The 27,546-nt window shown below is 45.7% G+C and overlaps 1 protein-coding gene and 1 long non-coding RNA gene across 3 annotated transcripts in view; one reads left to right on the forward strand and one right to left on the reverse strand.

The window, feature by feature from the left end:
* Positions 1-2,397: 2,397 nt before the first annotated feature.
* On the reverse strand, positions 2,398-7,091 carry LOC148683362 (uncharacterized). Its single transcript, XR_015947326.1, has 2 exons — positions 6,958-7,091; positions 2,398-3,012 (listed from the first exon to the last, which is right to left on the reverse strand). It is a non-coding gene; the product is annotated as an uncharacterized LOC148683362 (long non-coding RNA).
* Positions 6,844-27,546, forward strand: part of TRIP10 (thyroid hormone receptor interactor 10) — an 80,583-nt gene continuing 59,880 nt past the window's right edge. For both annotated transcript variants that reach the window (XM_035140377.3, XM_035140379.3), the window contains exon 1: positions 6,844-7,527. In XM_035140377.3, the coding sequence (XP_034996268.1) occupies positions 7,504-7,527 (24 nt within the window). In that variant the 5' untranslated portion in view covers positions 6,844-7,503. The remainder of the gene's footprint in view (positions 7,528-27,546) is intronic.

The raw sequence follows: 27,546 nt of genomic DNA on the forward strand, positions 1-27,546 counted from the left end.
TAGTCATAGTTTATTGGTTTGCTACATTTCTTGTAAATTCCACCAAATAACTTAATGGGGAAGGGGGCTTGACTGGGGGGGGGAGAGAAATGTTAATTGTGTGCTTCACAACTAAAGCAACACATATGGCTGTCTAAAGTGTGATCGGGGAGAGACCATTACTTTCTGAATCCATGTGTGGAAGACTCACAGCTGGCAGGTCATGCTGCCAACTCCTGTTATTTTGGGGTTTTGCAAGAGTGACCAACAGAGTATGAAAACAATCACAGATTCTTGTGGCACCTGAAGGACTAGCACATTGATTAGGGCAGAAGCTTTCACAGGCCCACCTTCTCAGAAGATGTATCCATTAAAGATCTTTAGCGTATTCAAGAAATTGAATCCCTCCTGCAAAACATCTGGAGGCAGCAAACTGCAGCCTGGAGACCAGACCACCATTTCTATCTGCCACCCCATTCCTCCCCAGGTTTTCCTGCCCTGCTGTCACACTAAGAATATTCCAATCAATCCATTCATTTTAAAGAGGCATTTTGGGTGGCTGGAGTTGAGAAAGTAGCAATGTAAGTGTCCCATTTTTTTAATTTTTATTTTGCATATCCACTTGCTAAGCTGCTGGAGTAATGGGAAGACACAAATTCTAAAGATGCTTCGAGTGATAAAATTTATTTATTTATTTATTTATTATTATTTATTATTATTATTATTTATTATTATTATTATTATTATTATTATTATTAATTTCTATACCGCCCTATACCCAAAGGTCTCAGGACGGTTCTCATAAAATATCAAATACATAAAATCTAAACAAAAACAACAACCCATTTTAAAAAACCAAAAAGGAGTCAGCATTTTTAAAAGGGCGTAGATCAAGTCAGGCAAAAGCTTGATTAAAAAGGAACTATGGCCAAACTATAACAGGAAAGTCTTTTTTTAAATATACATTTGTTTTGTATTGGGGTGGCCTGTACTTCATCCAATAGGCCATAGCAACATGTAGTACTATAGTAATACTGGGCTCACGTGTTTTACCTGTAAATAAATGGGCTAGAGAAGCGGGGATGTTTTAATGAAAATGTTCTGGGACAGGGCCTGGTGTGGTGCAGCCTAGGAAGCCCCTGGGTTCAAATGTTGCCATGCCATTAGGTCACTAGATGATCTTATTCAAGTTCCTTAGCCTCAGCCTGCCCCCCATCTGCAATATAGGGATGCTATATAAGGTTATAGGTGGCGATGTGGGTCAAACCACAGAGCCTAGGGCTTGCCGATCAGAAGGTTGGCGGTTCGAATCCCCGCGACGGGGTGAGCTCCCGTTGCTCGGTCCCAGCTCCTGCCAACCTAGCAGTTCAAAAGCACGCCAAAGTGCAAGTAGATGAATAGGTACCACTCCAGCAGGAAAGTAAACGGCATTTCCGTGTGCTGCTCTGGTTCGCCAGAAGCAGCTTTGTCATGCTGGTCACATGACCTGGAAGCTGTACGCTGGCTCCCTCGGCCAATAACACGAGATGAGTGCTGCAACCCCAGAGTCAGTCACGACTGGACCTAATGGTCAGGGGTACCTTTACCTTTACCTTTATATAAAGTTATAAGAATCACAACAAATTAAACACTATATAAATGCTAAATAGTATTAACTGTGTACTTGTAGCGGGTAACACACCTTAATGAATTGGTCACCATGTGCAAGCTCTGTAATTAATCTCTGCAAGACAAAGGCGCAGGGGTTTTACTGAAACTTATTTCGATCGTTTTGGAAAGAGATGAGGGAATCAGCAGTGTTGTGCAGTAGGCAACAGCTGTTCCTTGTGGCTGAGTCTTGCTTCAATAAACCAAGAGGGTTACCATTTTAATGCCACCTATCTGACGTCCCACCTATGTCTCTACGTTAATCAATCTGGCAAAACTGACATCAGGAACCACAAGACAGAGAAACCAGTAGTAGAAGACTTCAATCTCCCAGGACATTCTATACAAGATCTCAAAGCAGCTGTTTTAGTACAGAAAAAATTCAGAAACTGGAAAGAGAAGTTGCTGAATTGCAACTCATTAGCATAGCTGCCAAGTTATCCCTTTTTTAAAGGGAAATTCCATTATGCTGAATAGGCTTCCTCGCGAGAAAAGGGAAAACTTGGCAGCCATGCATTAGCAAGCTTAAAACCATGGAGCCACCTGGAATGAACAAAGACATAGGATTCTTATCTCATTATACATGATCAAGCTTTCCTTAGCACCTCAGCCCTTGCTTCCCCCGCAAGACCAATTGCAGTCATTAACAGTCATCAACAGGTTTACCACTCCTATCAGCCCATCACCCCCACCCCCTGAATATACATAAGGGTCTGGTGGCTTCTGTTTCAGTGTATCTGATGAAGTGTGCATGCACATGAAAGCTCATACTTAGTTGGTCTTTAAGGTGCTACTGAAGGAATTTTTTTATTTTATTCCATTTATAATTGACCTGCCCAACAACAAATAATTACAATTACAACAAATAGAGGCTTAACATATCTTGCTTTGCATGTCATGCATCTATCTCATATATTGGTTTCACCTTTTAAGTTGCGTTGCTGAAATAAATGCACTTTTCGACGATACTCTAATTTTCCGAGTTTCACCTGTATGTATTCTTGGAACACACAGGAAGAAAACAAAACTTCCTGACTCAGCATAGTTTCCACTCTCGAGTCAATGGCTCTCCCAGCCGCCGCCACTACCCCTCCTGGTCACCATGGCAATGTGATAGGATTCTATGTGTAACCCTGCATGAATTTCACAGTATTTTTGTAGACAGTCCTTTCACATTCCTTCTGATACTGGTTCATTCTGAAGGTTAAGAGGAAGTTGAATTTCCTGAGGTCAGCGACATGGAAAACTGATGTAACGCTCGCTGCCATTGGGGTTGAGGATGGTTTCGCTGACAGCAAGGTTTTCTGGTTCTTGTGGAGAGACAGCTTTGTCTTGGTGTTCCACTGAAGGGTGCCTTGGTGATCTCAACCGTCCATTCTTTTTCTGCTGAGAGAGAAGTTTATAAGAAACAATGGTGTGTATGTAAGGGCACATTTACGCCATCCAGTTGCATTAATTCAGAATACCTGCTTCCTTCACTTGTTCTTTATTTTCTAAAATAAAACAGGCTTGGTTTCAATACAGCAATTAACATACAACAGTAAAAAACAACAACACACACTTCAAATTAAATCAACAATTCAGGATTATTGCAGTAGTCAAAGTATCTATTTAGTACAAAGCCGCGGACCTGAGAACCTCTGAACATTGCTGACTACAACACCCATCACCCCAGGACATGCTGGTTTGGGCAGCTGGGAGTTCGAATCCAACAGCACTGGGTCACAGACTCCACCATCTGGAACGCCCTGCTTCTAGTGGACATGAGTTTGATGCCCAGTTGTATGGAAATAAGAAGCAGACCCTTTCCTGAAGATGGCACCACCATCATATGAGTGATAATGTTCTCTGAGAGGTCCTGGGCCCAGGCTATTTAGGATTTTATAACTTCCGTCCTATGCATTGTTACTACATTGAGCACAGTGGGTCTTACTCCTCAGTAAATGTGTATTGGATTGGGTCACAAGGGCAGCACCATAAGCGAAGCCCAGAAACCTACTCGCAATCAGTGGCGCCCCTTCAGAGGGGAATAAAATATTCCACACTATGACTAACTCCAACCAATTGCTGGGCAACTCTGTTCAAGGGTAGAACCATGCAGAGCTCCTCATTGCAGTAATCAAACCAGAAAGTTGCTACCCTGTGAAGAGTGGGCAGCAGTGGACACTTGTCCACCAGGAGAGGGCACAGTTGGCATACCATCTGAAGCTGGCAAAAAGCACCCATTCCAACTATTCAATTGAACCTGATCCTTAAGGAATCAATGGTTTGCTTTTCATGTTCCTAGACCTAGAACTTGTTGTTTTTATCTCATTTTTAGCTTGCTGCATACCACAACAGGTGGCGCTGTGGGTTAAACCACTGAGCCTAGGGCTTGCCGATCAGAAGGTCGGAGGTTCAAATCCCTGCGACGGGGTGAGCTCCCGTTGCTCGGTCCCAGCTCCTGCCAACCTAGCAGTTCAAAAGCACGTCAAAGTGCAAGTAGATAAATAGGTACCGCTCCAGCAGGAAGGTAAACGGCGTTTCCGTGTGCTGCTCTGGTTCGCCAGAAGCAGCTTTGTCATGTTGGCCACATGACCTGGAAGCTGTACGCCGGCTCCCTCGGCCAATAAAGTGAGATGAGCACCGCAACCTCAGAGTCGGTCACGACTAGACCTAATGGTCAGGGGTCCCTTTACCTTTATACCACTTTAATCGCTTCACACTGCAATGTACTAATTTGGTAAAATATAAAATAATGTAAGACCCCATTCCCATCCAGAACAGCTAAACCACTGACTTAGTCCTCCTCCTTTAAACTGCATGGTGCTTGTGATATCTGCCTCTGACTGGTTCATTTGCTGTGATGGTTCACCCATGTTCAGTTTATTAGAGCATTAAGCAGCCTGCAGTCAACTTCTGTGAGGAGTAGGAAAGCTGTCCATCTGTCTGAGATGAAAACCTCACACAGTGCAGAACAGAGGTCCCAGAATGTTAGGAAGTTAAGTCCACAGGCAAGGAAGGAAATAGTGAACGGGCTGAGAAAGAGAAATTGTGTAGGAAGGTAAAAAAAAAAAAAATGTGTGAGGAAAAGGGAAGAGAACGTAGAGATTTTTGCGGTGCCTTGAGGGTGGCAAATGACTAACCTCTGCTTGCTATTTGGGGGCACTGCTTAGTGCTTAAAAGAAGAAATAGGCACATCTGCATAAAAATTGCAAATGCTAACGTATACACGTATATCCAAATAAACAATAATGGACATTCCAAAGAACGGAACTGTTTGGTCACCGTGTGCAGCAGTTAAATGAAGCTAAAGAAAGCCTAGCTGTCCTCTTGCATTTGTTAAAAGGGAAGGGATGCAGGTGCCTTTGATATACAGTCATACCTCGGTTTAAGTACGCCTCGGTTTCAGTATTTTCAGTTTAATTACTCCACGGACCTGTCTGGAACAGATTAATCCACTTTCCATTACTTTCAATGGGAAACTTCGCTTCAGGTTAAGTACGCTTCAGTTTAAGTACTCCACGGACCGTCTGGAATGGATTAATCCACTTTCCATTACTTTCAATGGGAAAGTTTGCTTCAGGTTAAGTACGCTTCAGTTTAAGTACTCCGCGGACCCATCTGGAACGGATTAATCCACTTTCCATTACTTTCAATGGGAAACTTCGCTTCAGGTTAAGTACGCTTCAGGTTAAGTACAGACTTCTGGAACCAATTGTGTTTGTAAACCGAGGTACCACTGTATAGTTGACAAGTAGCACTAGGTCTCCCCCCCCCCATCTCCACCACAGTAGCTGGCGGCAGACCCTCAAATACTTGGTCTCTGGCCAGTGGCCACCCCCTAAGGAAGAGGTTCCCACACTGGTCTGCAGAGGTGGTGGTGGTGGTGCCACAGCTGGCCCACCCATGAGGCAAAGTGAAGTGCAGGATACACAGAGGCAGCAGATCCGGCCTTCAAGGAATGCATTGCCTGCTGCTGCTGTTGCATGGTTGCAGCACACTCCTTGGAGGCTGGATCTGCCTCCTCCTCAGCAGTTCCTCCCCCATGCAACCTCTCAGTGAATAGGAGGTGCTGCTGGTTTCTTCCCACGCTCACGGTGGCAATGGCAGAGGCTGCCCTCTGGGGTCTCCTGCCCAGTGTGATTTACAGCAGGCCCCTTCCCCCACCATGACAACCTTTGATTCCCACTTCAACCTTTGGGTAAGGTTGAGTATACCTGAAGGAGTGTTTCCATCCCCATCGTTCTGCCCGGACGCTGAGGTCCAGGCCCGCCTCGTTGTAGACCCCTGGTGGCGCAGTGCACCATGGCGCGGTGCTGGTAAGCTGGGCGCCGGCTTGGGAAGGAGGGCGCCGCGCGGCTTCATTGCGCCCTGCGAGGGCGGGGCGGGCGGCGGAGCGATCTCCGCCCCTCAGCACCAGGGCGCACGATCTTCTCAAGACGGCCCTGCTGAGGTCCAGCTCCGAGGGCCTTCTGGTGGTTCCCTCACTACGAGAAGTGAGGTTATAGGGAACCAGGCAGAGGGCCTTATTGATAGTGGCACCCGCCCTGTGGAACACCCATAAGATGTCAAGGAAATAAACAACTATCTGACTTTTAGAAGACATCTGGAGGCAGCCCTGCTCAGGGAAGTTTTTAATGTTCGACGTTTTATCATGTTTTTAATATTCTGTTGGGAGCCGCCCAGAGTGGCTGGGGAAACCCAGCCAGGTGGGTGGGGTATAAATAATTTATTTATTATTGTTGTTGTTGTTATTGAGTTGATTTCCCACTTCTTGTTGCCGATGTGGATCTTTCCTCCCATGCTTGTTCCTAATAATAATAATAATAATAATAATAATAATTTTATTATTTATACACTCCCCACCATCTGGCTGGGTTTCCCCAGTCTTTTGTGGTTCACCTTAGCTGAGATTCCTGCATTACAGGGGATTGGACTAGATGAGCCTTGCGTTCCCTTCCAACTCTCCCAATTCTATGATTCTGTGTCTTGGACCGGCCTTTGGATTGCTCTCCTAATGATGAATGGGGCTGGAATCGTTTCATACCACACGTCAGAAGCGTGGCTTACGGACCACCTCCCTGGGAGCGACGAGGCTTCACGTGACTGCTTGTAACGTCTGGTAAGGGGCCACCATACGGATTGGCGCAGCCACGTGGGACTGGAAATAGCCTTCCTGCGAACGCTGCACGGCTCCCTTAGCAACCACGCGGGGGACGCAGCCACATGTACTCCATCCTTGGAGGCGTTGCAGGGTCCGGCGTGGAGCCGCGCCGCTAAGCGCCCTCCGTCCCACCCGAGATCGAGACGCGTTTTCCTGTCTTGGGTCAAGCAAGAGAAGATCCATACCAGCGCCGCCCACGATCACCGGCTGCGCATCCCCGACCGAGTCCAGCGGGCCGAATCCCGAGCGCCCGCGCCGCGAGATTCCTCGCGCGGCGAGCTCAGCCCGGCTCCAAGGAAGCGCGCGCGCGATCGCGGAGCCTGACGCGAGAGGAAACCCTTTGCCCATTGCGCGGGGGAAGGAGGGCGGCGGCGGCGTTGGCTTCCTGGGAAGAGCGGCGCGCCTCGGCTCCGCCTGTTGATCCCTTTTCGGGGGAGGGGGAAGACGGGCGGACGGCCTTCGCCTCTGCATCAATCAAACCCTTGGAAGCGAGAGGGAGACGCGCCCCGTGCCAAGCCGGGGAATGCCGGCGCTCCTCGGGCTGCGCTGAGCCCTGCCTGCGCCTTTAAGGGCCGGGGCCGAAGCGGGGAGTGTCCCGGGCAGGCGCTGGAGGCTGGACGGGCGGGAGGAGCGGGACTCCCCGGGACGGGAGCGGCGGCGGAGGCGGCGGATCGGGCTCCGGGTGGGCCTTCGCGGACGAAGCGAGGGCGCACGGCGACGGCGCTGCCAGCATGGACTGGGGCACGGAGCTCTGGGTAAGAAAGCGCGCGACCGGCCAGGGCGCCCGGTCCCCCTTGTGTTTTGCTCGGAGGCACCCCATATTCTCTCCCCTCCCTCCATGTCCGATCACTTCGTTTCTCCACTCAGGGTTGGGCTTCTCCATAATTCCCCAGACTTGATTTAAAGCGCGTTTCTCCGCCCTCTTCTCCAGCTCCCACCCCAAACTCATAGTTTTCTCCCTCGTGTCAGAGTTCAGTCGTCTGTCCCCCCCCTTCAGTGCCTGCCTCCCCCTCTTTTCCTGATGGCTGCTAGTACTCTGGCTGTTACGCTCTCTCCTCCTTTTCTCTGCCGCCTTGTTCCGTTCCGTTTTCTTTTGCTGACCCTGTTGCTTTCCTCACTCCCTCCCTTTGCCCCTTGGCTGAGAAAGGGGATGTTGTTTGTGTGTGTGTGTGTGTGTGTGAGTGAGTGAGTGAGAGTGAGAGTGAGAGAGAGAGAGAGAGAGAGAGAGAGAGAGAAACCAATATTTTCCCTGGGTCATTAGGCACTGAGCTTATAGGAAGACTGCATGTATTAACACAGAGTGACTTTAATTTGGCCAGGTAGATAAGACCACCTGAAAGTAAGAGGAGGCACTTTCACATTAATGATCTTCAATATTTAAAGCTGTAGGTGTACCCATAGCTGACTCGCCACAGCTCCCCTAAGTATATTTTTTTCCCCTGGTTCTGGCTTCTTACACTTGATAATTAGATGGGCAAGAAACCCTTTGTCTACCACTTTTATCATGAGTAAGTAAGATGCATGTTTTACTGTGCTAGCCTATCATATTTTGGCTCCGCTCTTGCACCTTTGCATATTGGGGTGCAGCTCTCAGATTGGGAACACCTGTGTTGTGATTTAAGAGCTGTATGTCCTCATTCACACATAACAAGCAAGCATGTGGACTTCCAGAAATTTAAGTTGTACTTTGGCTTACCTGTGCATAGCGGCGCTCATCTCGCTTTATTGGCCAAGGGAGCCGGCGTACTAAGCATGACTAAGCCGCTTCTGGCGAAACCAGAGCAGCACACAGAAACGCCGTTTACCTTCCCACCAGAGCGGTACCTATTTATCTACTTGCGCTTCGTGCTTTCGAACTGCTAGGTTGGCAGGAGCAGGGACCAAACAACGGGAGCTCACCTCGTCATGGGGGTTCGAACCGCTGACCTTCTGATCGGCAAGCCCTAGGTAGGCTCTGTGGTTTAGACCACAGCACCACCCAGTCACTCGGGCCCTGTATATCATTTGAAGGCACACATCTTCCATTATGTGCTGCTTTACTGCTTGTGAGAAGATTCCCCTCATGGACCATTTGAAAATTGCTGAGGGTCTTGGCGGACCACTTAATGATTTTTTTTCTGCCTGTTGTCACAATTGTAATATGCTGTGCCAGATGCTGCGTGGTTTTTAATTGCATATTTATTTATTCCTTCTTTTATTTATTGCATTTTGTAAGGTAAAGGTAAAGGGACCCCTGACCATTAGGTCCAGTCGTGACCGACTCTGGGGTTGCAGCGCTCATCTCGCATTATTGGCCGAGGGAACCGGCGTATAGCTTCCAGGTCATGTGGCCAGCATGACAAAGCCGCTTCTGGCAAACCAGAGCAGCACATGGAAACGCCGTTTACCATCCCGCTATAGCGGTTCCTATTTATCTACTTGCATTTTGATGTGCTTTCGAACTGCTAGGTTGGCAGGAGCTGGGACCAAGCAACGGGAGCTCACCCCGTCACAGGGATTCGAACCGCCAACCTTCTGATCAGCAAGCCCTAGGCTCAGTGGTTTAGCCCACAGCGCCACCTGGGTCCCACAATTGCATTTTGTACTAAAATACAATATAAGAAATGGATGTGCTGTATCTGGTGTTCAACCGTAAAAACACAGGCACATCGCAAAATACCTGAATTACTCTCATAGGTCACTACGGTAGCTGTGTGCCAACCACAGTTTGGGAACCTCTACCCTAAACAACCACTTGAAGTGATTTGTGTGATTTGACCCAGTCATGTGCATGGCTTATATGTATATGCAAAACACTCACGTATGCACAACCCTCAATACCTTTTAACTGTCCTGCTGTACTTAAAATCAGGGAGGCCAAATAATGTAATTTATGGGTAAAGTCTGAAATCTAATCCTGGCCCATTTCAATGAATGCAAAACCCAAAGTGTTTTGTGCTTCAAATTTATCTGGAATAAAGGTGGACTGACTGTAGACATATATATGGTCTGTTTTAATCATTCCGTGGTCCACCAATACGTGTTAAATGTATGAAGCAAGACAGACTGCGTACTCTGGGTCTGTTAGCAGCGGAAAGCATACCGGTAATTGATATGTATTAAGTGATGCTGAGGAGGTTATCCTGCTAAGAACATGAGAGGTGTGATACTTATTGTAGGGGGTGAGCAAACTTTCAGGATTTACTTTGTTTTTACCAGACCTCTGATATTCACCACCTGGAGCCTGGTACAAAAGACAGATACATAGAAGAACTAAAGGATTCTGAGCCCAGGAATTTATTTTGAGTACCAGAACTGAACTGAGTGTACAGTCCTTGCACACATACTATCCCTCTCCTGGCTACCCTGAATTTCTTCATTTTGGCAATATGAGGGAATGAGGATTCATTTTGTTACTGCTGTTGTTTGTTGTGGTGCCAATTGTTTAATCTACTGCAAATCACCCAGTTGCCAGTAGGTCAAAACCACCCTTTTACTCACCCTTGGTGCAGTTAACCAATGTCTACATAGTTCAGTATTCTTTGATAGTTGACTGGCCTTTCATCAATTGGACTGCGGCCTTCATTTTGCCTTCTTCGGATCTAGAATTTGCGTTTGCTCATGAAAACTTATTTGGGAGCAAATTAAGCTTCTCACAATGAGGCCCTTAAGGCACCATCAACTTCTATGTACATGTGATTTAATCTCCACTTCATCATCCCAGGTAAGCTATGATGGCTAGCCAAAGGTGGGCAAAATGTGTAGCTCAGGCATCCCCAAACTTCGGCCCTCCAGATGTTTTGGACTACAATTCCCATCTCCCCCAACCACTGGTCCTGTTAGCTAGGGATCATGGGAGTAGTAGGCCAAAACATCTGGAGGCCCGTAGTTTGGGGATGCCTGGTGTAGCTATTGCATAAAGAAAAACAGGGTAGAGACTTCAATCAGAAGCTGAGAGAGGGGGGAAAACAAACATTGTTGCTTTAAACAGGCAGCTACAGAAATGTGCCTTAAGCTGCTTTGGGGTAGAACAGGAATATAGTAATGATTTTAAATAGTAGAGGAAGAGACTTTCATGTAATGCAAAATTGATGGTGGTGCAAAGTGACCTGAAGAAAAGAGTTCGAGAGAGTTTTATTTGTAGCTTGCTCTGTTCTAGAGCCTCAGAGAAGGGAAGACCTTTGTACCCAGTTCAAAACATAGTTTCCCAAGAAGAAAAAGCGTTGGGTATATGCATTTTATACTTAATAGGACCCAGGTGGCGCTGTGGGTTAAACCACAGAGTCTAGGGCTTGCTGATCAGAAGGCTGGCGGTTCGAATCCCTGCAACGGGGTGAGCTTCCCAGGTTGCTCGGTCCCAGCTCCTGCCCACCTAGCAGTTCGAAAGCACATCAAAGTGCAAGTAGATAAATAGGGACCGCTCCGGCGGGAAGGTAAACGGCGTTTCCATGCGCTGCTCTGGTTCGCCAGAAGCAGCTTTGTCATGCTGGCCACATGACCCGGAAGCTGTCTGCGGACAAACGCCGGCTCCCTCTGCCTATAGAGCGAGATGAGTGCCACAACCCTAGAGTCGGACACGACTGGACCTGATGGTCAGGGGCCCCTTTACCTTTACCTTTAGGTTTGCAGAGTATTCTTGGTAGGAGGGCCCTTCCTTGATTACCTTTTCATGGATTGAACATGATGATTGATCCTGAACATATCCAAGAGAGGTGGGGAGTATTAATAATGTCAGAGGCCTCTTATTTTTGGTCTGTATTTTGACTTTTCTGTTTCTCTTGCCAGTTGCTCAAAAGGGGCTCTTGCTTTTGCTTGTCTCCCGCAGCCCTTATTTTATGTGCTGTGAAGCACGTTCTGGGTTTCTGTAAGGACCAGGGCTTTCTCTTGCACCTGGTTTTAGGTTTTTGCTTGAGTGTGTGCATGTGGAAGATACAGGATCCGAAGGCGTCTTTCTCACCCCTTCAGCAAAGCTTCTATGTCTAATCTAGTTAGTTCAGAGATTAACTTTAGCCTGGTTGCATGAGTAGAGGAGGCTATTTCTGGCTTCTGCCCTTGCATGGGCAACAGTTGAGTGCCCTCGACAGGGGAAGGAATATTAAAATACCCTCAAAATTCAGTCTAACCGTTTCCATCGGTAAAATTGATCTGCATACTTCTACATCTGCATAGCATAACTTGGGCAAGTTTCTAGGTCTCCCCTGGGTTTTCTACCATGTCTAGGGTCAAAAGGGGCAGTATACAAGCTGGAATCATGCAGTCTATGGTTGCTAGGCCACAATTAATTCAGAATGTTGCCATTAGTGAAACCTTCCACTGGGGGCCTGAGTTTGTTGTCTCTAAATCAGTAGATTTAGTTGGGGGCTGCTGATTCTCATTTAATGAATTACCTGCGCAGGTAGCACTTGCATGTCAGAAACAGCATGCAAAACGTGTGTGTGTAGAACATGCTGCTGTACAAACTGCTAGGAAGCTACCGATTGGCCATGTCAATGTACACCATCTGTACGCGCAGCAAAATAGCGATGGTCTATGCTCATTTGACTGTAGCCGTTGGCAATCCAATTGTCCTGATTTTTCCCATGTGGTCATGCTCTCTCTGTAATAAATCAAAATCTGGGGTGCTTTTCAAAAAACTTGTGGCAAATTCATAGAACTGATTCCCCCTCACCTTCCAGTGTTGCAGGATGTGTCTTGCTTTGTACTCTGCCAAAAAAAAAGGGGGGGGGACGGGACACAATCATCGGTTGATTCCTACGCTCTTTATGTACATCTTGACTGGACATGAAAGTCTCTACTTTGTATCTAGCGGCTTGGGACCCTCGTATCTACGGGACCGCCTCTCCTGGCATGCCCCGCGGAGGACCTTAAGGTCCATAAACAACAATATTCTGGAGATCCCGAGCCATAAGTTGGCTAGATTGGCCTCTAAAAGCCAGGGCTTTTTCAGTATTGGCCCCAACTTGGTGGAACGCTCTTTCACAGGAGACCAGGGCCCTGCGGGATTTGTAATCTTTCCGCAGGGCCTGCAAGACAGAGCTGTTCCGCCTGGACTTTGGGTTGGATTCAGTCTGACCCTTGTGGTTTCCTCCCTCATGGTTTGGATTTATGGACTACTTAAAATGAGGCTGCATTTTAAATTTTAATACTGTATTTTAATCTGTATTTTAATTAATTGCTTTTTATGTTTTATTGTAATTTTATTGGTGTGAGCCGCCCTGAGCCCGGTTCTGACTGGGGAGGGCGGGGTATAAATAAAAATTTATTATTATTATTATTATTATTATTATTATTATTATTATTATCTGAAGTGATGGTTCCCTTTTGTTTAATGGGGATGCTGATGTTTAATCATTGGGATGAGCTGCGTGATAGATGATAGAACTATTATTTATTGTTTATTTATTAAATTTGTATACCACCCTTCATCCAAAGATGACTGGGTGGTTTACAGTATGAAAACATAAACCACAACCACAACAAGCAATAACCACCCCAGTACTAAAAACTGCATTACCCTCAACACTAATCTGAAGGAGGTGGAGGGTTTTTTTTTTTTGGAAGGAAGAATTAATAGATAGGATGGGGTGTTTAACCAGATTCTCCTCTGCAAGTTGCCCCACGTGGCTGTTTACTGTTTGTCCCACAGTCTTGTTTGACTCAAAGGAGGAGGGGGAGGGGAAACCAGCAAAAGCAGAGGGGGGGGGAGAAACAGGACGACGACTTTCAGGGGAGATCTGGCAGGCGTGCAAAGTTTTAAGCACCTTTCTGCACATTGAGCCTCCCTTCTGCCCTTTCATTAACATTAACTGGCAAAGTGCATGTTTACCAGCATAACATGTAGTTTTGTCCTTAGTTGCAGGATGAATTGGAACTTGTCTTTGAAATGGTGTGTGTGTGTGTGTAGAAGCCTATATTGATTGCTGAGTTGCTTCTGTGCAGATATATTTAACCTGTTGTCTGTTGTTCAGGCTATTTGGCCTGATGTCTCTGGGTGTGGTCCAGGGTATTTTTTGTTAACCTTTAGCTAAGGACTTGCTTTGGAGCTTAAAAGGGATGGTGTTTAGATTGGTGAATTGGGTAGGATCAAACAGTTCCACTGTTTGCAAAATCTAGCCAGGGCTGTTTATGTTGGGTGAGGTGGTGTCTGTTTTCTTTAGCATCTTCTTCTGCTATTGCTGCACCTCCCATTTCATCTCTCTGGAAGGAACCTCTTGTAGCTTCTCTAAAGTGGCACAGCATATGTGCCGCTGCTTATAAGTGGGTATTGCCTAAATTGTTCCCTCAAAATGACTTTAAAGAAATATTTATGGAATGCAAATTAAGAATTCATGAAGATTGATATTACTAAAATCTACCTAAACAATACCTAGAGTTCTGTTTATGATGGATGCTGAACCTGTACCTTGTTTTTATTTAACTGGAAAACTCCTCCTCCTCCTCCTCCTCCTCCTCCTCCTCCTCCTCCTCCTCCTCCTCCTCCTCCTCCTCCTCCTCCTCCTCCTCCTCCTTCTTCTTCTTCTTCTTCTTCTTCTTCTTCTTCTTCTTCTTCTTCTTCTTCTTCTTTATAACCCACCCATCTGGCTGGGTTTCCCCAGCCATTCTGGGCGGCTCCCAACAAAACACTAAAAACAGAATAAAACTTTGAACATTAAAAACTTCCCTAAACAGGGCTGCCTTCAGATATCTTCTAAAAGTCAGATACAGTGGTACCTCTAGTTGCAGACTTACTCAGTTTTGGGGTGCCGTTTCACCCTGGAAAGTCTACAACTAGAGCGCCTCTTCCACGCATGTGCGTGGCACAATCGAGCGCTTCTGCACATGCGCACATGGCGAACCCGGAAGTAAACACTTCTGGGTTTGCCGCGTTCGTAAGCTGAAAGTCTGTAACAAGAGCGGTATGCAACTAAAGGTACCACTGTAGTTGTTATTTCCTTGACATCTGATGGGAGGGCGTTCTACAGGGCGGGTGCCACTACCGAGAAGGCCCTCTGCCTGGTCATTAACAAACATTAACTGTTAGTATTTGGAAGTTTCCGTGGGTATACGGAAAGGAGGTGGGGGGCACACTGAACTTTTTTGGGGGGGGGGGTTAAATGATGCTCAGTTCACATTTCAGAAAAAGGTGGATCATGTCGAAATGTGTCTCAGTTTTTTCACATAAACATTTGAATTTGTACCAAGTCATTTTTAACCACGCACGCTGCACTTTTTTGGGGTGTGTGTGTGTGTAATGCTAGCAAAATTGTGTTCATCGAGTTTTTCTGAATTGTAGCCCTATAGCTTTTTAAATGAGTTCCCTACCTAGTCACAAGGTAGAGCGTTGGCACATAAGAAATGCGGAAATCATAGTTTGGTAATATCACAAGACAGCATGCAAGCTTCTAGGTTCTACAGAACTCTTTATCAAGCTAGAGGCTAAATACAGGGTTGGCAGAGAAGCAACTCGTATGCAGAGCGTTCAAGTTGCTATACAGTGGTACCTCAGTTTACGAACTTAATCCGTTTCGGAAGTCCGTTCCAGACAATGAAAAACATCCCCTAAAACAGAAATTTAACATGAATTTTACCATCTAACAAGACGATTGATCCATAAAATGAAAGCAACAATCAATGTACTGTACTATAAGGTAAATAAGACAGTATTGATGGTGTTTTTTTAAAAAAAAGAAAATGTGATTTTTTCCCCTTACCTGCACTGATTATAGTCTTCCACGGCTTCGGGGGTGGGATGGGGGCTGTGGCGAGGCCTCCCCCAGCCGGTGTCCTTCCACCGGCAGTGGAGCATGTTCGGCTTCCGAGGCAAAGTTCGCTAACCAGAACACCTACTTCCGGTTTTGCGGAGTTCGTTTCCTGAATAGTTCTTTAAGAGGACTGTTCGTAGACCGAGGTACCGCTGTATTACACCCAGGGTATTCTGAGATTAGGATTAAGTTTCCGTATCTGAGGGGGAATTTGACCTCTTTGGGGCCCGATTCTCCTGTCTCAGTTTGAACTTGCGGGCCCAATCTGGCTTCAAGGGAGAATGGAAGAAAAAAGGTTGCATAGCCTGAGTCGTGCTCAGTTGTATATAAACCTGAGTCTCATTTAACACACAACATGCATAGGATTGGGCTGCCCTTCACCAAGCTGTGGCCGGCGGGGAGGAATAATGGATGTGGCGGGGTCTCGAGTCCTTGTTAGCAAAAGCAAAAGGAAAGAGAATTCAGTCGTACTGCAATGTGGCGTTGTCTAATCCGCTCCCAATTTCTTCACTGCTCCAGGCATAGGCAACCTTGGCTCTCCAGATGTTTTGGAACTACAACTCCCATGATCCCTAGCTAACAGGGCCAGTGGTCAGGGATCATGGGAGTTGTAGTTCCACAACATCTGGAGAGCCAAGGTTGCCTATGCCTGTTTTATGCCATAAAGCAAGTGATTCATTTAGGCCAGGGGTGGCCAACTCCCAAGAGACTGCGATCTACTCACAGAGTTAAAAACTGGCAGTAATCTACCCCCCCTTTTAGGGGTTCAGGTCAAAGTTGTTGAGATTTTTTAAGGAAGGCCCATTTCTAAGGGTTCAGGTCAAAGTTGTTGAGATTTTCTGAGGCAGGTGGAAAACCCCATTGGGGGAGTGAAGAGCTAAAATTTTGAGCCTTTTGGTGTAGAGCCAAAGTTGTTGAGCTTCTTTGGGGGGAGCCAGTGACCTACCAGAGATCTACCACAGACGTCCAGTGATCTACTGGTAGATCACGATCTACCTGTTGGACGTGCCTGATTTAGGCAGATTCTTCCTGGTAGCTCGTACCCACGAAGTTGGGAGTACAAAAAAATGCAAACCATCTCTAGACATGAAAGTGTTTCCTCCCTGCATGATGGCATTTCTTATAAATGCAGCTGACTTCCTGGCAGTAGTTGCTGTTCCTTTACAGTATTTTGTTTGTGTTGACACTTGGATAAGGGGCTGTGTGTGTGTGTGTGTGTGTGTGTCTAATTTCAGACTTTCTTCCTCATACCTGACCATGCCTGCACACATGGTTAAAATGTAGGGGAGAAATGAGGCTGTGTCAAATGGAATTGAAAGCAGTTTTGTCTAAAATAAGAGTGTGTATAGCAATGCCTCACGTAAGCAAGGAAAACTGGATCCTTTAATTCCAATTTCTAGAGTGCTGCCTAGCTGTCCCTGCCCAGGGTGGATTTGATTTAAATCAAACTGATTTAAATCACGATTTAAATCACGATTTAAATCACTAGTCAGTAAGGCTTGATTTAAATCATAGTTTTCTACATAAAGACTAATTCTTGCTAGTATAACTTTAATATGCAAGTAGATGAAGATTTTTAGAATAACAACTTTTCATATTAGTTTTTTATCCCCAGTTTAATGGGTTATTCATATTTGGACAACTTTACTGTTGTACTTAGGAAGGAGAAAAATAATCATTACCTTAATAATAACAATTTAAACAGATTTATTCAACTGAAACAATAACATTACAGCATATGTTATTTGCTTAAACAAACATCCATGTTTGTTAACTAATTTGGCTAAACAAAAACAAAATATATATATTTTAAGAAACTTAGACTGTCAGCCCAGCCTACACATGAAAAACCTAAATACTGTCCACTCCAAACAATCAGAAAAATATTGTTTCTATTCTATTCACTAAACTTCTTGAAACTTAGCACTGAAGGGGTTGTTTCTGTATTCATAGGTTTGTAGAACAATAGGATTAAGGTCTATTTCTCAACTCTGTTCATGATATAACCTTTTTGCTGTGAAGAAGAGGCATGTGATCTCTGTTGAGTCAAATTCAGTTTTGAGAACTGCAAAAGTAAACCAAGCATCTGTGATAATATCTTGTAGGCAGAGAAACTGCCCAATAATCTTACAAAAACCTCTGGAAGAGCATGACATTGTGAATGGATTAATGGAATTTATTTACCCCCCAAAAATTAAACATATACAACCTTATTCTACATAATTAAAAAACTAATCTTTATTTCATGATGGAATAACCTTTTGATGGTAATATATTTTCCTCAAAATGCATTTTATTTAAAAAAATCCAATTTAAATCAAAAAAATCGATTTAAATCAAAAAAATCTGATTTTTTTGATTTTTTAAAAAAAAATCATTGATTTTTATCCACCCTGTCCCTGCCTTTAACCATCTTTCTTTCTCTTACTAGTCTAGTATGTAAGTTTTTTGTTTGGTTGCTTTTTTTTTTTGCTAGGGATTAGGAGTTTCATTTTTCTGATGGAAAATAATTGGTTCAGAGAGTGGAGTTTCAAATAGCTGTTCCTTAGCGAGTTCCTATGGGAGACAGCTTCAGCTCTGTAGCCAAGGAAGGGAATTGAGAGAGAAGGAGCACCTATTAGTCATAATATTTATTATCCATATGCTAGGTTGTCTTGCTTTCTTTTGGGGGTCCCTTCACGTGACAGTGTTAGAAACTGGGATAGAAAAGCTAGGAGCCAATGGCTCCTGAGACCTGGGTTGTGGGTGCCAAAACAGAACATCTAGTCGCCATTTTGGGGTGAGTTGCCGGCAACACTTTTAATTATTTTGATAAGCATGAACTAATACGCAATTCACATAAGTGACACATTGTTAATACAGTGGTACCTCTACTTATGAATTTAATGCGTTCCGAACGCACATTTGTAAGTCGAAATTTTTTTTGTGTTATCACATTTTTAACAGAAATTGTTAATACAGGTACATGTTTAATTTAGTGTTGACAATAAAAATATTGGTACTGTACTTCAGTTTTCAAAATACTCTACTCTTTATTGTTAAAACTCCTTAACATATTGTCTATCCTTCATATATTCTTCAAGGCTTCAAAGCACATACATTTCAGTAATCCTTGAGTGTTAAAAAGGTAAAGGTAAAGGACCCCTGACAGTTACCGGTAAGCCAAGTCGTGAACGATTCTGGGGTTGCGGCGCTCATCTCGCTTTATAGGCCGAGGGAGCTGACGTTTGTCCGCAGACAGTTTTTCTGGTTCATGTGGCCAACATGACTAAACCGCTTCTGGCAAAACCAGAGCAGCGCACGGAAACACTGTTTACCTTCCCGCCGGAGCGGTACCTATTTGTCTACTTGCATTTTGACGTGCTTTCAAACTGCTAGGTAGGCAGGAGCTGGGACCGAACAACGGAAGCTGACCCCGTTGCGGGGATTCAAACCGCTGACCTTCCGATCTGCAAGCCCTAGGCTCAATGGTTTAGACCACAGTGCCACCCACGTCCGCCTTGAGTGTTAGCCAGGCGCAAAAAAATGGCAACCAGACTTTTTGAGCTGCTTGCAAATGGAGAATCTTTAGGTGCAAAATGTGCTCGGCTCCCTGCTAATTTCGAACCCTGTGCGTGTACAGCTTAAAATGTTAACATGTTATCTGCTTTATTGCATTTGTATCCCATGTTTCCTCTAATGAGGCAGCGTACGTCATTACTGTATCATCATCATCATCGTGATAGCACTCAAGGCGGCTTACAAGAATTGCTAAAATCATAGGAAAAAATCATTAAAAAGAAATTAAACATAAAATTATGTACATTATCATATATTTTTCTCCCTTCCACTTCCCTTTTCTTCCTCGTGACAGCCCTCGTAAAGTTAGGTTTGGCAGAGAAATGATAGTTGGCCCTGAGAGATGGTGACTGGCCCAAGGGAATCAAGTGAGATTCACAGCTGAGGGGTGATCCCACTCTGGATCTGCCCAGTCTTGATTCAGCATTCTGTAGTCACTGCACCACACCTCTCTCAACTGTATAGCTTTGTAGATTTAGTACATCAAATGTGTTTGTGCAGACGCAGACTTGCCACTGGTACATAATTCACAGAGCGGTAATGGTCTGCCACGCCCTCTTGAGCGGATTACAGGTGGCAACCCTGACACCCCCCCCTGTAATGTGTGAAATGGCATCCTGTGTCTTTTGCACGCTATTCTGATGAGCATTCCAGTCTCTGAAGCAGAGGTGGCTAACCTCCCTTCCCCCCTCCCCCACAAGGACCACATTCGCCCTTGGCCAACTCAATGTGGACCACATGGCAGTGTGACCACCCTACTACACTCTTCCACAAGTTTGAGCATGGTGATGCACACTGGGGAGAGGGGGAGAGGTAATTGCCACTTTTCTGCTCATTAAATGTTTGATCTGGTTACAGAGGAGGAATTTATGTCACTGCAAGGGCATAGGTCACTGTGTACCCCACTGCTGTGTCTACTCTACCTGGGGGTAGTTGTTGGGGTTTTTTATTTTGCCACGGCTGCCAAAATGGCAGGGAGGGAGTTGGGGGGGGGAAATCAGGCCCCAAATCAATCTGGAGGACAGCCTCTCCTGCACTAAATAATACAGAGTCCACTTTTGTTCTGTTCCACCGGCTTCCATCTCCATGCCACAAATGTTGGCTCAAAGTTGGTGCAGTCTCTTGAGTCTTGCCACTCTGAATGCAACAGTAAAAGACGAGGGTACAAATAAATGATTGCTTGTGTCTGCCTGCCTTGGTGTGTTGAGAGTCTTCTCAGCTGGCATTACTGCTCCTTCCATCTCTACACACACACACACACACACACACACACACACACACACACACGTGCGTCTTTCACAGTCAAAGCTGGCATAGTCTGTTGGGGTGAAGGCTTAGTTGCTATGGAGACTGTCTTGCACTTTATGCATCCAGGGGGGCGAGGGAGGAGGAGAGAGAAAGGAGGAGAGGATGCGGTGTGTTTTGACTGTGAAGTGGAGGAAATGAGATTCTCTTGGCATGTGGGGGTGAAGGGTGCCAAAGATAGAGTAATTTAGCATAGAGTGGGAGGGTAGATCCATGGAAAGCCAGTTGCTCACTTGGCAGAGGTGGGTTTCCACCATTTCCAGAATCCTTGTACTTGCAGGAACCTGGCCTTCCACTTCAGAGTTTGTCTTGGGGACCAACTCAAGGCATTTGGGTGTCTGGGGCAGGAAATCAAAATGGCAACCCCCAGCTCTCATTCACACGGGGAATAATCTATTGGGCAGTTCTCCCAAGCAAGTCTCATTGGCACCAATCGGAGCTGGGCACAGAATGAAATCACCGCAAGGCTTCCTCCATGCTCACCTTAACTAGGAGATTGGAAAAAATGACTGATGAGTAGGTATGTTTGCCATTATACTTACAAGATTCCTTGTGAACATCCTGCAGCAAAGGTGAAGTAGGATCTGTCTCGTTGCTGTCAAATGCCGGTGAGTGTGCCTTGATTGGCTAGCTTTTCAAATGGGGGGAGGCAAAGCGCACTGATCCCGTCTATTAAGTATTCAGTAGGAAAGCAAGAGGCGTCTGTGCATGGGAAATATCTTGGCTGCTGCACAAATAAGCTAAGGATAGAGCGTTTGCTGTTGATCATTGGCCTGGTCCTCTTGTGACAATGAGATGCTGTAGCACAGGGGTCCCCAAACTTACCCGGCTTCGGGCCGGTGCCTGCAGCGCCGATTGCGCGGCAGGCCAGAGGGCGGGGGAATGTGCTGGCGTGCACATGCGCACTATTTCCAGCGCACTTCCGGGCCGGAAAAGCATCGGAAATAGCTTGTGTGCATGCGCACTGGCCTCCTCCGACCCGGAAGTGTGCCGGAAAGGACGCTTGCGCATGCACGCAAACTATTTCCAGCGCTTTTCCGATCTGGAAGTGGGCAGATGCGCCGCGCCGGTAAGAGCAGGCAGTGGCAGCGGGCGGCAGGGGTTGTTGCGGGCCGCATAAATGAGCCTCGCGGGCCACATCTGGCCCCCGGGCCGTAGTTTGGGGAACCCTGCTGTAGCAGCTGCGGAGTCAAGGTATGTATTTGGCAACCCTGCTGCTCAATGGTTTGCTCTCAATAATGATTTGATGTTAAGGAAAAGCTGGGTGTAGTTATTGATGGTGGCTGGTCATTAGGTCCCAGTGAGAACTGTAAAATGACACCTTGTCTTCTGGAGTTGTTGGCTCAGCGTGGTTCTATCTTTGTTCAGGAATTCTTGCCTGCATAATCAAAAGCGTGGAATCCTCACCGGGGTACTACTGCCTTCTTTCATATGCTGGAAACTAGGCTGCATGGTTTGAAATGCATTTGCAGTGAAATGTATTTGCAAGCCATGGTTTGATGTGGTATCTGAATAATAATAATAATAGCCGTTGCTCCACCTCTAGAGGAACAGAAGTACTGAGCAGATGGAACCATCATACCTGTGGCATGTTTGGATGCTGTGGTTTGAGTTTTAAAATACAATTGTGTGAATCTTAGTTTCACATGCTGCTCAAGTTGAACCCTATGGGCTTTGAGACTTAAAAAAAAATGCTGTAGTGTTGGTTCCAAGGAATTTGAGATTGTTTTTCCAGCCCTTCTGGGTTGCTTATCTATTTACCTGTCCAGTCTTGCTGTGCTAGATTGCCCAAAGTGCCGAGCTTTCCTTCATTTTATAGTGGGGCGGGTAAGATCCCATTCATAGTCCCTTGCAATACTTGTTCCAATTAAGATGATGATGAAAGTTGATGGTGTACACTCCTGTATTTGAGTGTGTGAATGTGTGTGCGTGTAAGCAAATGTGGAGTGGAAAACAAGGAACTGCAACTGGCCACAACAATCACCATATTTCTTCCATGTTGCTATGAGTCAAGGGTGGGGAACTTTTCTTTCTCTCAAGGGGTGCATTCCTGGACGGTCGGATAATCTGGCGCCAGTGGGCAGGAGCAAAGCCAGTGATAGGCGGTGCCAGAGCCAAAAGTGGATGGGCCCACCAGCTCGTCTCTCTTTCTTCCACCCCCTTTTCTGCCTCTATGCACACCCTCTTATGCCTGTCTTATTCCTCTGCCCAGCAGAGTGTAGATTACTCTCACCAGAGGTCTGAACTGATCTCTTACAGAGGGCTTCCTTCCTCCCCTCGCCATTTTGTCTTTCCTTCTGCCTTTCCTGAAAATAGGCTGAGGGCCACACTGAGCCCTTGGCTTGGGCTGTAATTTTCCTGTCCCTGGTATTACTGCTGAAAGATCCGGTTAATTCTTTCCACCCCAGTCTAGCAGAGAAATTGACTTTTCCATTGATGGAGATCTAGTGTTACAGCAGGAACCCATGAAGTAATATACTGGTGAAATAATAGGAAAACTGATCTATGGCCCTTGTGGTCTCTTCCAACTCTATGATTTATTCTGTCAGGAATGCTTTGATAGTGTTTCCTGCTTGGCAGGGGGTTGGACTGGATGGCCCTTGTGGTCTCTTCCAACTCTATGATTCTATTGTATGATTCTATAATCTAGCAAGTTGCCCACCTGTAGACCTGGCATTTAAATGTGTCTGTTGCTGCTAATATAGTTTGGAGAGTGTGTGTGATGGTGGAGAGAGAGGCTTCGTGCAATGGTCCCCAAATTTCAACGGGGACACAGTGTTTGAAGAGCTCAGGTGCTATTTTTAACTGTGTTGAGACCTTGGCACTCTTTCAGAAAGCACCTGCCTTCTTTCTCCACTGCTATTTCAGCTCACTTGAGCTGAAAAGGTGGTCTTGTAACTGAGACATCCAAGTGACCTTTGTATGTAATACGAGATTGTTTTAATCTTGCTTCTAGCACTGCAGTTCTTTTGGTGAACTTCCCCAGGTTTGCTGGGGTTCAGTGGCAATTTAGCCAAAGTGACAAGATTGTGGGATCCTCTCTGGATTGTAACCATGCTACTTCTGTAGACATCAGCGTTCTGTGATCCACTCTTTCCAACAGCCTCATTTGTACGAGGATCTTTGCCTTGTGGCCGCAATGTTTTGTGTGCTTTGCTTAACATTTTGTATGAAGCTTTAATTTAAAAGTCACCTAGGGGGTCCACCTCACTGTAGTCCCTATGGTTTGCACCTTGGTTGCTGTCAGGTAGTGGGTGCTTGGCTTCCTGCGTGGGGGAACATAGACAATAATCTTTGTCTTAGAAATACAAATACAGCCATGGTTTTTCCCAAGTGTACACCGAGACTGTTGCGGGATTCTTGGCGCAAGGTCTTGAGTTTCTGAGAGCCATAGTCCTGGGCAGTGATCTACCCATTGTATTGACCAAAGTTGTTGAGGTTTTTTGGGGAAGCCTAAGTTGTTGAGCTGCTTGCGGGGGGGGGGGGGAGAAGTCAGACCCAAAGTTGTTGAGCTTTTGAGGGGGAATCGGACCCAAAGTTGATGAGCTTTTTTGGGGGAAGAACACCAACATTTCTTGAGCTATTAAGGGGGAGGCTTCAGCAAAGTTGATAAGCTTTTTTATTATTAAAAAACAACATATACAGTGTATATCCATGCAGTGTTGGAGCAATCAATGATCAGGATCTGTTGCTTCTATTTCCACTATCATTATCAGCTACGTCTACTGTCATTCCCAGGAAAGCACACAAGGAGGAGATGACTTAAGTGAATCTTGGAGAAGAGCCTTTGATCTTGAAAATTTTGAAAGAAACTTTTAAGTGCCCCATAAAAAGCTGGTGAGGATCTGCTCCCTAGTCCTTCCTTTCATCTGCTTGATGGCTTCTCCGGCCATTTTTGTCAACAGCAGTGTGAAATGCCCAGGTCCTGAGGTTCTGCGTCTATAGATGTTTTGTTTTCTAAGTGAGATTCTAATTAGGAGCACAAGAGGCTGCCTTACGGTATGCTGAATCAGACCCTTGGCCTATCAAACCTGGCCCAGTATTGTCTACACACTGATTGGCTAGAGATGTGTAGGGTTTCCGATGTAGAGTCTCTCCCAGCCGTACTGGGACCAGAAGCAGATGCCACTGGCGAAAACCCACAGTTCTTCATCTTACTATATATGTAGTGTCATGAATACTACATAAGAGTGATAAAGAAACAGGTTCCTGCCTTGAGGAGTTTGCAGTCCAAAATTCAAAACAGTGGAAAGCTGTTTGAGTTCATTCAAAGTTCAAGCTAACTACCGGTAGTTTGGTTTAGGTAGGGTTGCCATATTCCCCGAACTTTTTGCCGATTTCGCAAAAATCCGCCTGAATGCCAAAATGCTGCCCGATTCCAGGACATGTCCGGGAAAATCTGGACATATGGCAGCCCTAGTTAGGGCCAAAGTAGGTGCAAACTCTTGGGACTGGATCTGCCATGCAATAATTATTTTAACTTTCAGACAACTAGCTTGGGGAGGAGGGTTAGTGATGTGAGTTTTCCTGATCTAAATCAACCTTCAGCTGTTTTGAACTGTAAAGCAAAGCTGGATCTCCCATCATAGCTAGAAGAGGATGCAGACTTGGATTGGGGGAAAGGGGATTGTGCAAAAAGATTCATGGGAGCAGTGGGTTTTTTGGTGGGATTTGTAGGAGGAGATGGAGTCAACCTCACATTTGACATATGGGAGGAAGAGCTTCTTTGAGTTCCATCAGCGGAATATAATAATAATAATAATAATAATAATAATAATAATAATAATAATAATAATAATAAATGGTTTAAAGCAGAGAAGAAAGCAAATGCTGACTCACAAAGAAATGTTATTTTCTTTCCCCCTTTCCTTGGTTTTGAGAAGTATATAATCTGTACCCACTCCCAAACATTGGTCTGCATGATGCTCCCAGTTCCATTGCTGATATACCAGGATGTAATCTGAGGGTTTTGCTGTAATCTGGTCATTCTCTGTAGCCCTTGTTGATAGGATTTAGTGCCATTGTTCTTGGCATTTGTTGTTTCTATTGAGCAACTTTATTGATGGTGTAGTAGAGCTTTTATCTTGGCGATAAAAGCCTTGGCATGACTTCAGTGCAAAGAATCAAGACTTTTCTGAAGCCTTTGATTGGCTAAATAAAAGCAGCGCCCTGGGAATCCCTGTGGAATGGCTGCAAATGACCAAAACCTGCTTTATTGGGTGCCTGGTTTATGAGTAAGCCTGAAAGCAAATCTTTGTGAAAAGAGAGATACGATGCTGTGTTTTCCTGAGCTTTATTTAAGCCAATATTGGAAATTGAATCTACTTCAGGACCAGGCAGTTCATTCAGCAGAAGAAGTTCACACTGGAACTATATTGTGAGCTGGAGGTGAGAAGGTAACCTGTGCATTATGATGTCAATGGCACAGCCATATTTGAAATTCTGTACTGTTTTGGTCACTTCCAATTCAATTCAGTTTGGGTGACCCAAATGATCAAGTAGTTGAGCACATTCTGTGTGTGTGTGTGTGTGTGTGTGTGTGTGTGTGTGTGAAGAATTGTACAAAGCATTGCACCCCTTTCAAAGGAAAGAGTTGTACAGTGGAACCTCGGTTTATGAACACCTCGGTTTACGAATTTTCGGTTTACGAACACCGCGGACCGTCTGGAACAGATTAATCCACTTTCCATTACTTTCAATGGGAAAGTTCGCTTCAGTTTATGAACAGACTTCTGGAACCAATTGTGTTCATAAACCGAGGTACCACTGTATCCTTCTTGCCCTGAGACAGTTTGCCTGCCGTCTAGAATGCAAAGGGATTAGAGTGGAGGAACTGGACTGCTGCTTCTAATGAAGGCTTCAATCACTTCAGCTGCCGCTGTCAAATTCTTCACCAGTTCTGGTGCTGTAAGCCATAGAGGAACCAATGCACGGTTCATAGCATTTCATAGAATTTTCATAGACATAAGATAAAGGTAAAAGGTAAAGGACCCCTGGACGGTTAAGTCCAGTCAAAACCAACTATGGGGTTGCAGCGCTCATCTCGCTCTCAGGCCGAGGGAGCCGCCGTTTGTCCACAGACAGCTTCCCGGGTCATGTGGCCAGCATGACAAAACCACTTCTGGCGCAACGGGACACCGTGATGGAAACCAGAGCGCACGGAAACGCCTTCCCGCTGTAGCGGTACCTATTTATATACTTGCACTGGCGTGCTTTCAAATTGCTACATTGGCAGGAGCTGGGACAGAGCAACGGGAGCTCACCCCGTCGCGGGGATTCGAACCGCCGACCTTCTGATTGGCAAGCCCAAGAGGCTTGGTGGTTTAGACCACAGTGCACGCCCATAAGGGTCATCAAGCCCAATCCTTAGCAATGCAGGAATCTTTTGCCCCAAGTGGGGCTCAAACCCATGACCCTAAGAGTTTGTCTGATACTATTCAGGTGGAAGAGGTGGTGATGGCTGCATTGTTTGCCCTTAGTATATGCTGTCCCCTTGTGTCATCATATCCTAGCTGGCATGTAGAAACTCTTGCTAATACCTGGGACTGGGGGGGGGGGGAGATAGCCAGACCTGGTGTTCATGTTCCTGCAGCAACTTTACTACAGTTGGGTGAGACCCAGTGAGGCTGGCCGTGTTACTTGGATTGCAAGATGAGGGCCGGCCAAAGGAGTGCCTTGCAACGTGAACAGAAAGGTTTAGCAGATCTATTCTTTCCCTTTAAGTCCCCTTCACTTCTGCAGCAGCAGCTGCCTTGCCTTGGATTGACGCCTGAACTTCTCGCCTTTCTGTGCCACTCAACCTACTTGCATCCTAAAAATAATACATGGTGGCAGCGGTGGCTTGGCAAGGGCAGCGCACAGCAAATGCCAGTTTCCAAGGGTGACTCTGAATGCCCTTCTGTTTTGATGCCCCTTGCAAATGAGCAGCATCTTAAAAAACAGAAAAGCTGGGGATTTCTTGATGGCCAACTTGCCAAGCAGCTTTCAAAGAAGGCAGGGTTCTGCAGAGCTCTTCAGAGGAGAGGCACGCATAATATGAGGATGCATGCCTCATTGATGTCCCTTCTCTCTTTCTGTAAAACCCTCCCACATGACATGGCCTGGCTCCAAAAGCCCTCTAGAAAAACAAGCTTTGCAAAGGCACCAACGTACCAAGGCAGCCAGCTCTGTGCCTACGGCACTGTGTTCTGC

This window comes from Zootoca vivipara, chromosome 15, assembly GCF_965207765.1.
Source record: "Zootoca vivipara chromosome 15, rZooViv2.hap1.1, whole genome shotgun sequence".
Lineage (NCBI taxonomy): Eukaryota > Metazoa > Chordata > Lepidosauria > Squamata > Lacertidae > Zootoca > Zootoca vivipara.